The following is a 12,555-nucleotide window of genomic DNA, read 5'->3' on the forward strand; positions in this document are numbered from 1 at the left end:
TTTATTCCCAAAGTGGGCCAGAGCTGCCGGCAGCACAAAGAGCCCCGAGGAGCCCTTGGCTGGAGCCGGGGCCAGGCTGGAGCTAAAATTGGCTCGGTGGGAATTCGCTGGCAGGAGCCAAAGAGCGAGCAGGAAACGCGGAGGGGAGGTCACAGCAGGATAGAGGAGGGACCAGTGTGTCCCTGTCCTGTGTCCCTGTCCTGTGTCCCTGTCCTGCATCCCCGTCCCATGTCCCTGTCCTGTGTCCCTGTCCTGTGTCCCTGTCCTGCATCCCCGTCCCATGTCCCTGTCCTGTGTCCCTGTCCTGTGTCCCCATCCTGTGTCCCCATCCTGTGTCCCTGTCCTGTGTCCCTGTCCTGTGTCCCTGTCCTGTGTCCCCATCCCATGTCCCCATCCCATGTCCCTGTCCTGTGTCCCTGTCCTGTGTCCCCATCCTGTGTCCCCATCCTGCATCCCCGTCCCATGTCCCTGTCCTGTGTCCCTGTCCTGTGTCCCCATCCCATGTCCCCATCCCATGTCCCTGTCCTGTGTCCCTGTCCTGTGTCCCCATCCTGTGTCCCTGTCCTGTGTCCCCGTCCTGTGTCCCCATCCCATGTCCCTGTCCTGTGTCCCCATCCTGTGTCCCCATCCTGTGTCCCCATCCCGTGCCCAGCAGTGCAGCAGGTGATGCTCTCTCACCCACAGGTGCTGCAGGGCTGGAGATGCCCTGGAGGTTCCCTGCAGCCCCAGAGCCTCAGGTCCCCTCAGGGGTGACATCGCAGCAGCCACAGCGTCACCAAACCTCCAGGCTCGCTGGCCTCGGCTCCACGTGCCGCCAAAGCAAGGCCAAGTCCTTGCCACCCAAAATCCCAGGCGGGCAGCTCCCACCCTTCTACAGGTGGGCAGCTCTGCGTGGCACCACACCAGGACACAGCCAGAGGCGTCAGCCAGCCCTGCCACCGTCCCCCTGTGTCCCCTCAGTCCGTCAGCACCACCAGCTCGCCATCGCTCTTGTCCTCGCCCTCCGAGTCCTCGTCCTCGCTGTAGCGGTACATGTCCCCCTCGGGCACCGAGTGCCCGTCGTCCCCGGCGTCGCCGTCCTTGAGGCTGCGGGTGTTGACGATGACGGGCATGGTGGGGTCCACGCCGCGGGGCAGGTAATGCTCCAGGAGGGGCGGGGGCAGCTGCACGCCCACCGGCCGCGGGTACAGCACGTCCGAGGAGCTGGGGGGCACCTGGCTGCCCTGCGGCCTGCGGGGCACGGGGTGGGTGTCAGAGGGACAGGCAGGGCTCAGGGGGCTTCCCTTGGCCACCCTAAGGAGGGCATCTGTGCGGGGCAGGTGGGCACCAACCCCATGGGCACCAGGTGAGGCCCCACCCATGTCACCAGGTGAGCTCCAGCCCAGCACCACCTCTCTGAGCCCATGGGGTGGGGCACACAGGGTGTCCCTTATCAATTCCCCCTTATCAATCCTCCCTTACCAATTCCCATTACCAATCTGCCCTTATCAATCCCCTTTTATCAATCCCCCCTTATCAATCCCCCTTACTAATTCCCATTACCAATCACCCCTTATCAATCCCCCTTTACCAATTCCCCCTTATCAATTCCCTTTATCAGTCCCCCTTTACCAATCCCCATTACCAATCCATGTTATCAATCCACCTTATCAATTCCCCTTATCAATAACCCTATTAAGTAGCCCTGCCTGGTGTCCTGTCACCAGTTCCTCATCCTTTCCCCCTTACCAATCCCCCTCACCAATCCCCCATTACCAATCCCCCTTTCATCAATCCCCCTTATCAATTACCTTATCAAGTAACCCTGCCTGCTGTCCTGTCACCAGTTCCTCATCAATTCCCCCTTTACCAATCCCCCCTTATTAACCCCACTTACCAATCCCCCATTACCAATTTCCCCTTACCAATCCCCCATTACCAACCCGTGTTACCTCTCCCCTTATCAATCCCCTTATCAAGTAACCCTGCCTGGTGTCCTGTCACCACTTCCTCATCAATTCCCCCTTTACCAATCTCCCCTTATTAACCCCACTTACCAATCCCCCCTTACCAATCCCCCATTACCAACCCGTGTTACCTCTCCCCTTATCAATCCCCTTATCAAGTAACCCTGCCTGGTGTCCTGTCACCACTTCCTCATCAATTCCCCCTTTACCAATCTCCCCTTATTAACCCCACTTACCAATTCCCCCTTACCAATCCCCCCTTACCAATCCGTGTTACCTCTCCCCTTATCAATCCCCTTATCAATTACCTTATCAAGTAACCCTGCCTGCTGTCCTGTCACCAGTTCCTCATCAATTCCCCCTTTACCAATCCCCCCTTATTAACCCCACTTACCAATCCCCCCTTACCAATCCCCCCTTACCAATCCCCCATTACCAACCCGTGTTACCTCTCCCCTTATCAATCCCCTTATCAATTACCCTATCAAGTAACCCTGCCTGCTGTCCTGTCACCAGTTCCTCATCAATTCCCCCTTTACCAATCCCCCCTTATTAACCCCACTTACCAATCCCCCATTACCAATTTCCCCTTACCAATCCCCCATTACCAACCCGTGTTACCTCTCCCCTTATCAATCCCCTTATCAAGTAACCCTGCCTGGTGTTCTGTCACCACTTCCTCATCAATTCCCCCTTTACCAATCTCCCCTTATTAACCCCACTTACCAATCCCCCCTTACCAATCCCCCATTACCAACCCGTATTACCTCTCCCCTTATCAATCCCCTTATCAATTACCCTATCAAGTAACCCTGCCTGGTGTCCTGTCACCAGCTCCTCATCAATTCCCCCTTTACCAATCCCCCCTTATTAACCCCACTTACCAATCCCCCATTACCAATCCCCCCTTACCAATCCCCCATTACCAATTCCCCCTTACCAATCCCCCCTTACCAATCCGTGTTACCTCTCCCCTTATCAATCCCCTTATGAATTACCCTATCAAGTAGCCCTGCCTGGCGTCCTGGCGCCGGTTCCTCATCAGCGCCTTGTACTCGCCCACGCGCAGCCGCTTGCCCTCCACGATGCAGGTGCGCTTGGGCCGCGGTTTGTATTTGTAGTCCGGGTACTTCTCCAGGTGCTGCCGGCTCAGCCGCGCCTGCTCCTCGTAGTAGGGCTGCTTCTCCTGGTTGGACATGGATTTCCAGCGGGATCCTGCACGGGGAAAGGAGGAGAGCGTCCTCACAGCCCGCCTGAGCGAGGAGACCAACGGTCCCAAGGTTGGTTAATTAACGATGTTAATTATTGGCGTTGCTTGTGGGAATGGCGCCTGGATTTACAGCGGTGCTGGTGGGGGCAGTTCTGCTGGAATATGGGGAACAACTTCCCTGAATTTCCCTGGGCATTTCCAGGGATTCGTCTTGTCATTCCCTAACCTTCCCTTGTGTATTCATCTGCTCATTCCCTGACCTTCTGCAGGCACCTCCAGGGATTCATCCCCTCATTCTCTGACCTTCTCTCCTGCATTCATCCCCTCCCTCCAGGAAGATGCAGAGCACATCCCCTGTCCCAAGATCTTTTACCAAACCCTTCAGGTGATGCAGAGGAGATCCCACACCAGGATCTTGTTCCCATCCCTCCAGGAGCTGCAGAGGAGATCCCCCACTCCCACATCTTGATCCCATCCCTCCAGATGATGCAGAGTGGATGCCCTGCCCCAGGATTTCATTCCCATCCCTCCAGAGGTGGCAGAGTGGATCCTGCCTCAGGATTTCATTCCCATCCCTCCATGGAAATGCAGAGTGGATCCCCTGTCCCAGGACCTCATTCCCATCCCTCCAGGGGCTGCAGAGAAGATCACGCCCCGGGATCTCATTCCCATCCCTCCATGGAGATGCAGAGTGGATCTCCCATCCCAGATCTCATTCCCATCCCTTCATGGAGATGCAGAGTGGATCTCCCATTCCCAGATCTCATTCCCGTCCCTCCAGGGGCTGCAGAGGTGCTCCTGCCCCAGGATCTCACCCAGGATCTTGCTGATGCTGGAGTTGTGCATGTCTGGGAAGGCCTGCAGGATCTTCCTGCGCTCGTCCTTGGCCCACACCATGAAGGCGTTCATGGGCCGCTTGATGTGGTTGTTGTTCCTGGACTCCGGGAAGTGCCGGGAGCCTGCGGGGACACGCGGATGAGGGCAGGAGCCACAGGACAGAGCCACCCCGGGGTCACCACCGTGCTCTGGCCACCCTCACCGTCCATCTCGCAGCTCAGCAGAGCCTCGTCCAGCCGGTGGCCGGGGGTCTCCTCCATCCGCTCCTTCACTGGGGAGGAGTCGATCCCGACGGGCTCCTGCAGGACAGAGGGGTCAGGAGCCAGCCCCAGCCTGGGGACAGCTGTGGCACTGGGGTGGCAGAGGGGATGGTGACCGCACGGAGTGACCCTCACCTTGCGGTAGGGGCTGCTCAGTGACCCCTCCATGGCGGCGCCGTGGCCGTGCAGCAGCTGCCGCGCATCGTGGATGGCTTTGGTGATGGCATCGCCCTCTCCCAGGAATCCTGGCAGGACACGGGCACCCGTCAGTGCCAGTGGTCACTCTGCTGACCACTCACAGCACCCACCCCTGCGGGTACATATCAGTGCCAGCGGCCACCCTGCTGACCACTCACAGCACTGGCCCCTAAGGGCACCCATCAGTGCCAGCGGTCACCCCATTGACCCCCAGCGTACCCACCCCCACGGGCATCTGTCAGTGCCAGTGGTCACCTCACTGGTCACTCATAGCACCCACCCCTACAGACACCCATCATTGCCGGTGGTCACTCTGCTGACCACTCACACACCCACCCTTATGGGCACCCATCAGTGCCAGTTGCCACCCTGATGGCCACTCACAGCACTGACCCCTACAGGAACCCATCAGTGCCAGTGTTCACTCTGCTGACCACTCATAGCACCCCTAAGGGCACCCGTGAGTGCCATTGGTCACCCCACTGGTCACTCACAGTGTCCACCCCTATGGGCACCCATCAGTGCCATTGGTCACCCCACTGACCACTCACAATGCCCACCCTTACGGGCACCAATCAGTGCCAGTGGTCACTCTGCTGACCACTCACAATGCCCACCCTTATGGGCACCAACCAGTGCCAGTGGTCACTCTGCTGACCACTCAATCCACCCCCTGTCAGTGCCATTGGTCACCCCACTGACCACTCACAGTGTCCACCCCCATGGGCACCCATCAGTGCCATTGGTCACCCCACTGACCACTCACAATGCCCACCCTTATGGGCACCAATCAGTGCCATTGGTCACCCCACTGACCACTCACAATGCCCACCCTTATGGGCACCCATCAGTGCCATTGGTCACCCCACTGACCCCTCAACCCACCCCGTGGGCACCCATCAGTGCCATTGGTCATCCCACTGACCACTCAACCCACCCTTATGGGCACCAATCAGTGTCAGTGGTCACTCTGCTGACCACTCAACCCACCCCTATGGGCACCATCAGTGCCATTGGTCTCCCCACCCCACCGACCCCACCCTGCCCGTCCCAGCCGTGCCCTATCGGTGGCACAGGGTGACGGGGCTGTCCCTCGTGTCCCCACCCAGCGGGAGGTTGGAGGGGCTGCTCTGCAGCTCCCTGCTGGCCCCGTGGCTCGGCGGCAGCGCCTGGCAGCCGCTCATCTTCAAACTGGGAGAACTGGAGGCGCTGGGCAGCTCCGAGCCCTTGGGCTTGGCCGTCAGGTTCAGCGGCTGCGAGGTCTCCTGAGGAGGAGGAGGAGGGAGGGATGGCGGGTGAGGAGCTGCCCCCAGAGCCCCAGTGCAGAGTTTGGAGGGGTTTTGGGGGCTCTACCAGGATTTTTGGGGGTTTTTGGAGGTGTACCAGGGATTTTGGGGCTGTATCAGGGGTTTGGGAGCTGTACCGAGGCTTGGAGGGATTTTTGGGGCTGTACCAGGGTTTGGAGGGGTTTTGAGGGCTGTACCAGGGTTTTTGGGGGTTTTTGGAGGTGTACCAGGGTTTTTGGGGTCTTTGGGGATCTACCAGGGTTTTTGGGGGCTATACCAGGGTTTGGAGGGGGTTTTGGGACTGTATGAGGGGTTGAAGGGGGGTTTTGAGGTGGTACCAGGGTTTGGAGGGGTTTTTGGGGGCTGTACCAGGATTTTGGGGACCGTACCAGGGGTTGAAGGGGATTTTGGGGCTGTACCAGCAGTTTAAGGGGGGTTTTGGGGCTGTACCAGGGTTTTTGGGGGGGCCGTACCAGGGTTTGGGGGGCTGTCCCAGGGTTTTGGGGGTTTTGGGACTGTACCAAGGTTTGGGGAGCTGTAGCAGGGTTTTTGGGGGGCTGGACCAGGTTTTTTGGGGGTTTTGGAGCTGCACTGGGGTTTGGGGGGCTGTACCAGGGGTTTTGGGGGCTGTAGAAGGGTTTTGAGGGGTTGCACCAGGGTTTTTTGGGTTATACCAGGGTTTGGGGGGCTGTACCAGGGTTTTCGGGGGCTGTACCAGGGTTTTTGTGGTTGTATCAGGGTTTGGGGGGCTGTACTGGGGTTTGGGGGGCTGTACCAGGTTTTTGGGGGGCTGTACTGGGGTTTGGGGGGCTGTACCAGGGTTTTGGGGGCTGTACCAGGGTTTTGGGGTTGTATCAGGGTTTTAGGGGGCTGTAACAGGGTTTGGGGGGCTGTACTGGGGTTTGGGGGGCTGTACCAGGGTTTTAGGGGGCTGTACCAGGGTTTGGGGGGCTGTACCAGGGTTTGGGGGGCTGTACTGGGGTTTGGGGGGCTGTACCAGGGTTTTAGGGGGCTGTACCAGGGTTTGGGGGGCTGTACTGGGGTTTGGGGGGCTGTACCAGGGTTTGGGGGGCTGTACCAGGGTTTTAGGGGGCTGTACCAGGGTTTTAGGGGGCTGTACCAGGGTTTTGGGGGCTGTACCAGGGTTTTGGGGTTGTATCAGGGTTTGGGGGGCTGTACCAGGGTTTGGGGGGCTGTACTGGGGTTTGGGGGGCTGTACCAGGGTTTTAGGGGGCTGTACCAGGGTTTGGGGGGCTGTACCAGGGTTTGGGGGGCTGTACTGGGGTTTGGGGGGCTGTACCAGGGTTTTAGGGGGCTGTACCAGGGTTTTTGTGGTTGTATCAGGGTTTGGGGGGCTGTACCAGGGTTTTGGGGTTTCTGGGGCCGTACCTGCATCTGGAGGTGTCCCGGGCCCGCGGGTCTCTTGAGCGTGGCAGGAGGGGGGCTGTGCAGGAGCTGCACCGGGTAATCCACTGCGGGAACAGAGGGACAGAGCTTGGGGACAGCAGGGACACGGTGGGGGACAGCAGGGACAGTGCTGGGGGACAGCAGGGACACGGCTGGGGGACAACGGGGACACGGCTGGGGACAGCAGGGACAGAGCTTGGGGACAGCAGGGACATGGTGGGGGACAACAAGGACAGAGCTTGGGGACAGCAGGGACAGAGCTTGGGGACAGCAGAGACAGAGCTTAGGGACAGCAGGGACACGGCTTGGGGACAGCGGGGACACGGCTGGGGACAACGGGGACAGAGCTTGGGGACAGCAGGGACACATCTGGGGGACAACAGGGACAGAGCTTGGGGACAGCAGGGACACATCTGGGGGACAACAGGGACAGAGCTTGGGGACAACAGGGACACATCTAGGGGAAAGCAGGGACACGGCTGGGGGACAGCAGGAACACGGCTGGGGGACAACAGGGACAGAGCTTGGGGACAGCAGGGACACAGCTGGGAGACAACGGGGACACGGCTGGGGACAGCAGGGACAGAGCTTGGGGACAGCAGGGACAGAGCTTGGGGACAGCAGGGACACGGCTGGGGACAGCAGGGACAGAGCTTGGGGACAGCAGGGACAGAGCTTGGGGACAGCAGGGACACGTTTGGGGGACAGCAGGGACACGTTTGGGGGACAAGGCCACCCCGCAGGGCCGGGCCAGCCCCCACTCACCCGGTTTGCAGGGGATGGGCTGGATGGGCAGCGCCAGCTGGGACTCGGGGCTCACCGGCAGGGGCTGGTGGCCGGGGGTGAAGGCGGGGATCATCACGTAGGGCATGTTGACCTGCTGGAGGGGACACAGGGACACCAGATGGGCGCTGCAGGGCACAGCAGGACACGGCTGCGGTCACAGGGACAGAGGTGTCCCCTGCCTTTACCTGGATCTGCTGCTGGAGGAGGTTGATCTTGTGCTGCTGCTGGATGAGCTGCTGCTGCTGCTTGGCGATCTGCGGAGGGGACAGTGGCGTTGGTGACATCAAGGACAGCGCTAGGCTGGCTTCCGGCCTGACAGAACCCGGCCAGCACCACCAAAAAAAGGGTGGCAAGGGGTCCCCAGGGCTGTGGGATGGGCAGGAGGAGAGGCTGAGCTGCCCCGAGCCACCTCGAGGGAGTGACACAAGTGACACACAAGTGCTGAGTGACAGCACTTGTGACACATGTGTTCTGTGTGTCACAGCCCAGGTGTGACAGTGGTGTCACCCCTGCCCTCGGGAGAGGAAAATCCAGGGTGTTCAAGGAGCAGGTGAGCACAGGCAGGGGGCACCTGGGGTGGTTTGTTCACCTTGAGGAGCTCAACCCCCATCTCCATCCACCCTTGGTCCTCCCAGCTCTGAGGGCTTTGGGATGGGAACACAAAATGAGACCCCAAAGCCATAACAGATCCCCAGACAGATCCCAAAGGGATCAATTCCTCTAACCAGGGACATTGAAGACTTTGGGGTGTGAAATGCGAGGCAGAAAAGTCCTAAAGCCACCAGAGCCACCACTGGACAAGCAGGGCATGTCAGTCTGGGGAGGAATGGGAAGATCCCCACACTCTGATCCCAAAGGGACCCTGGAGTGGGGGTGACAGTCCCCACCTGCTCCTGCTGCTGCCGTGCCAGCTCCATCTGCTGCTGCTGCTTCTCGAAGAGCATGGTGGCCATGTTCTTCTGCTCCGAGTGCGCCGTCAGCAGCTGGTCCCGCAGCGTGGACAGCTGGTTGATCATCACCAGCAGCTGCAGCTCCTTCTCCGCCAGGCTCTCCTGCGTTCCTGGGGGGGAAAAAAACCCGAGTAGATGTGGGTCAGGGGGTGGGGAGAGGGTCAAGCACAAGGTGGGATGGAGGTGGTTTTGGTTAAGGAGTGTAATTCCCATTTCCTATGACCGGGGAGATTGAAGACTTTGGGGTGGGAAATGTGAGGCGAAGGAGTCCTAAAGCCACCAGAGCAGAGCCACCATGGACCAGGGAATGCAGATTTGGGAGAAATTGAAAGATCTCTACATGCTGAACCCCACCCACCTACGCAAAGATGCTCCAAAAAAAAAACAATTTAAAAATAGACAAATCCCAATGAAATGCGGACATTCCCCTCCTGCTTTGGTGCTCCCAGCTGGGATGGAGGAGGGAGCTCGGTGGAGGTGGATCCCACCTTTCACTTCCTTGGATTCCGCCGCGTTCCGGCCCAGCAGCCGCTCCTTCCAGTCACTGGCCAGCAGCTTCTCGATGGTTGGCATCACTGGGGACAAGGACAGGGACCAGAAGACAACCACATGAGCACATCCCAAGGCTCTGCAGCGCAGCTCCATCCACCCCACAGCTCTGGGGAAATCCCAAGAGGCAGGGAAGGAATCCCTTAGGAGCATTTCCCACCTTCCTTCAGGTTCCTGTTGAAGTCCAGCTTGTCCTGGCCGCTCCCGGCCGGCTCGAAGGCGGAGCGCCGCGGCTCGGGGACGTCCCCGGAGGGAGAGCGGGATTCCTGAGGGACACAGAATGTCACTGCCACCCCCAGGGACACCCTCAGCATGGGACATGCCCGTCTGGTGGGATGTTGGGAGCTGGAGCACGCTCTGGCAGGCACGTTCCCTGAGTCCCATCTAGAGAGCATCATGGAAAAGCTGGAATTGTCCCCTGAGCTCCTCTCCCCTCTGAGGGCAGAGCGGGGAGAGGGAAAAACCCCAGGACAATGGGAAAGGGAGGCTGAAGGAATGGGGAACACTTGGAGAGGGTTGTTGGGGGTTCCACACCAAAGGTGAAGCCCTCAAAGCCCAAGGATGACCCCAGAGCAGCCCCAGGTTTGCAATGGGCAAAGCTGAGCTCTCGTTCCCAATTTTCCAGGATTTTGGAGCTCAAACCTCAGAGAAACCAACCCTTCACACCCTGGGAGCTCTCGTTCTCAATTTTCCAGGTTTTTGGGCTCAAACCTCAGGGAAACCAACCTTTCACACCCTGGGAGCACTTGTTCCTGCTTTTCCAGGTTTAGGGGGCTCAATCCTCAGGGAAACCAACCCTTCACACCCTGGGAGCTCTCGTTCCAAATTTTCCAGGTTTTTAGGCTCAATCCTCAGGGAAACCAACCCTTCACACCCTGGGAGCTCTCGTTCCAAATTTTCCAGGTTTTTGGGCTCAATCCTCAGGGAAAACAACCCTTCATACTCTGGGAGCTCTTGTTCCTAGTTTTCCATGTTTTTAGGCTCAAAAGAACAGCCAAAAAAAACCTTGGGAAAGCCTCAAATTTTAGTGTTAATTCCTCAGGATGAGGAAAAACCACGCAGGGGAGCAGCCACCGTCTCCTCCATGGGACGGAGGGTCTGGAGCAGGGCTGGGGGCAGCACCAAATTGTCACACCCACCTGTGGCAGGGCCTGGGGGTCGGTGCCATCCCTGGGAGGTGGCCCTGGGGGGTCGTGGGGCCGGGGGTCAGCGCTGGGGGCAGCCCCCGGGGGGGTTTCAGGGCTGCCCTCCTTCTTCTCCTCGGTCTTGACGGCGCAGTTCACCATGGTGCCCGCTCCATCCAGCTCCGGGGGTGGAGAGACGGGGCTCCTCATGGACATCCTGGGGACAGCAGGGATGTCACCATGGGCATCCACGGGGTGTGGGCACCCCTCTGCCTAGCCTGGCCCTGCACTGCGTGCCCCATGGTGCAAGGACAGCGTCCCTGGGGTTTGCCGTGGGCAAAGCTGAGCTCTTGTTCCTGGTTCTCCGGGTTTTTGGGGTTCAATCCTTGGGGAAACCAACCCTTCACACCCTGGGAGCTCTTGTTCCCGGTTCTCCAGGTTTTTGGGGCTCAAACCTCAGAGAAACCGACCCTTCACACCCTGGGAGCTCTTGTTCCTGGTTCTCTGGGTTTTCAGGCCTCAATCCTCAGGGAAACCGACCCTTCACACCCTGGGAGCTCTCGTTCCAAATTTTCCAGATTTTTGGGGCTCAAACCTCAGGGAAACCGACCCTTCACACCCTGGGAGCTCTCGTTCCAAATTTTCCAGGATTTTGGAGCTCAAACCTCAGAGAAACCAACCCTTGACACCCTGGGAGGTCTCGTTCCCAATTTTCCAGGATTTTGGAGCTCAAACCTCAGAGAAACCAACCCTTCACACCCTGGGAGCTCTCGTTCCTGGTTCTCTGGGTTTTCAGGCCTCAATCCTCAGGGATCCCAACCCTTCACACTCTGGGAACTCTTGTTCCCACTTTTCCAGATTTTTGGGGCTCAATCCTCAGGGGACCCAACCCTTCACACTCTGGGAGCTCTTGTTCCCAATTCTCCAGGTTTTTGGGGCTCAACCCTTGGGAAAACCAACCCTTCACACCCTGGGATGGAGGGATAAATTCCTAAAGGCAACCCGGAGATCCCAGAGATTGGAAGTGAGGGACAGCTTGAGGGACCTTCATGCCACACGCAGCAAGCCCAGGCTGAGGGTGACAGGGACCAGCAGCCCAGGGGTCCCTCACAGCTCCAGGTGCCGTGCCTGGAAAGCCATCGGAGCAGCCGCGGGTTTCCCGATCCAACGGGAAGGGGAAATCCTGGCTCTGCCCAACAATGGCTGGGACGGCACCGGGACGGCTCCTCCAGGAACCTCTGGCACGGGAGGGAGCTGGGACCAGGACTGACTACCAGAGTGGCTCCTCCAGGAGTCCCTGGCATGGAATGGATGTAGGACCAGGACTGGGCAGCAGAACGGTTCCTGTGGGAGTCCCTGCCATGAGATGGACCTGGGACTGGCCACCAGAATGGTTCCTCCAGGAATCCCCAGCCATGGGATGGACCTGGAACCAGGACTGGCCACCAAAACTGCTCCTCCAGGAATCCTTGGAATGAGATGGGAGCAGGACTGGCCACCAAAATGGCTCCTCTGGGAGTCCCCAGCACAGGAGGGACCTGGGACCAGCCGCCAGAATGGCTCCTCCAGGAATCCTTGGAATGCGATGAGACTGGGCACCAGAATGGCTCCTGTGGGAATCCCTGCCATGGAATGGGATTGGGACTGGCACCAGAATGGTTCCCCTGGGAGTCCCTGGCACAGGAGGGACCTGGGACCAGGACTGGCCACCAAAACTGCTCCTCCAGGAGTCCCTGCCATGAGATGGACCCAAGAGCAGGACTAGCCACCAGAACGGTTCCTCCAGAAGTCCCCGGCACAGCACCACGCAGGCCCTGCCAGGACAAGGGGAAGACCCCAGAAATGGCTCTCCCTGACCCCACAGACCCCTTTGGGCACCAATCCCCATCCCAATCCCTGTGCTGCCGGACAGACATCGCAGGAATGACGATGAGTTTTATAGGGAACGGGCTGTAGAGGACCCCAAGCACAGGAGTTCCACGGGGTTTGTCCCCAAAAAATG

The 12,555-nt window shown here is 59.1% G+C and overlaps 1 protein-coding gene across 2 annotated transcripts in view; it reads right to left on the bottom strand.

The window, feature by feature from the left end:
* Positions 1–599: 599 nt before the first annotated feature.
* SOX13 (SRY-box transcription factor 13) overlaps positions 600–12,555 on the bottom strand; it is a 31,168-nt gene continuing 19,212 nt past the window's right edge. The window contains exons 2-14 of one of the 2 annotated variants that reach the window (XM_063177780.1): positions 10,569–10,770; positions 9,590–9,695; positions 9,369–9,455; positions 8,818–8,990; positions 8,116–8,184; positions 7,910–8,024; positions 7,127–7,209; positions 5,557–5,716; positions 4,389–4,498; positions 4,196–4,292; positions 3,972–4,115; positions 2,945–3,161; positions 600–1,230 (exon numbers count right to left, since the gene is read on the bottom strand). In XM_063177780.1, the coding sequence (XP_063033850.1) occupies positions 957–1,230; positions 2,945–3,161; positions 3,972–4,115; positions 4,196–4,292; positions 4,389–4,498; positions 5,557–5,716; positions 7,127–7,209; positions 7,910–8,024; positions 8,116–8,184; positions 8,818–8,990; positions 9,369–9,455; positions 9,590–9,695; positions 10,569–10,769 (1,836 nt within the window). In that variant the 5' untranslated portion in view covers position 10,770 and the 3' untranslated portion in view covers positions 600–956. Of the gene's footprint in view, positions 1,231–2,944; positions 3,162–3,971; positions 4,116–4,195; positions 4,293–4,388; positions 4,499–5,556; positions 5,717–7,126; positions 7,210–7,909; positions 8,025–8,115; positions 8,185–8,817; positions 8,991–9,368; positions 9,456–9,589; positions 9,696–10,568; positions 11,554–12,555 lie in introns of those variants that run through there. The other variant, XM_063177781.1, reaches the window with a different exon arrangement.

The sequence above is a fragment of the Melospiza melodia genome, chromosome 28 (genome assembly GCF_035770615.1).
Source record: "Melospiza melodia melodia isolate bMelMel2 chromosome 28, bMelMel2.pri, whole genome shotgun sequence".
NCBI lineage: Eukaryota > Metazoa > Chordata > Aves > Passeriformes > Passerellidae > Melospiza > Melospiza melodia.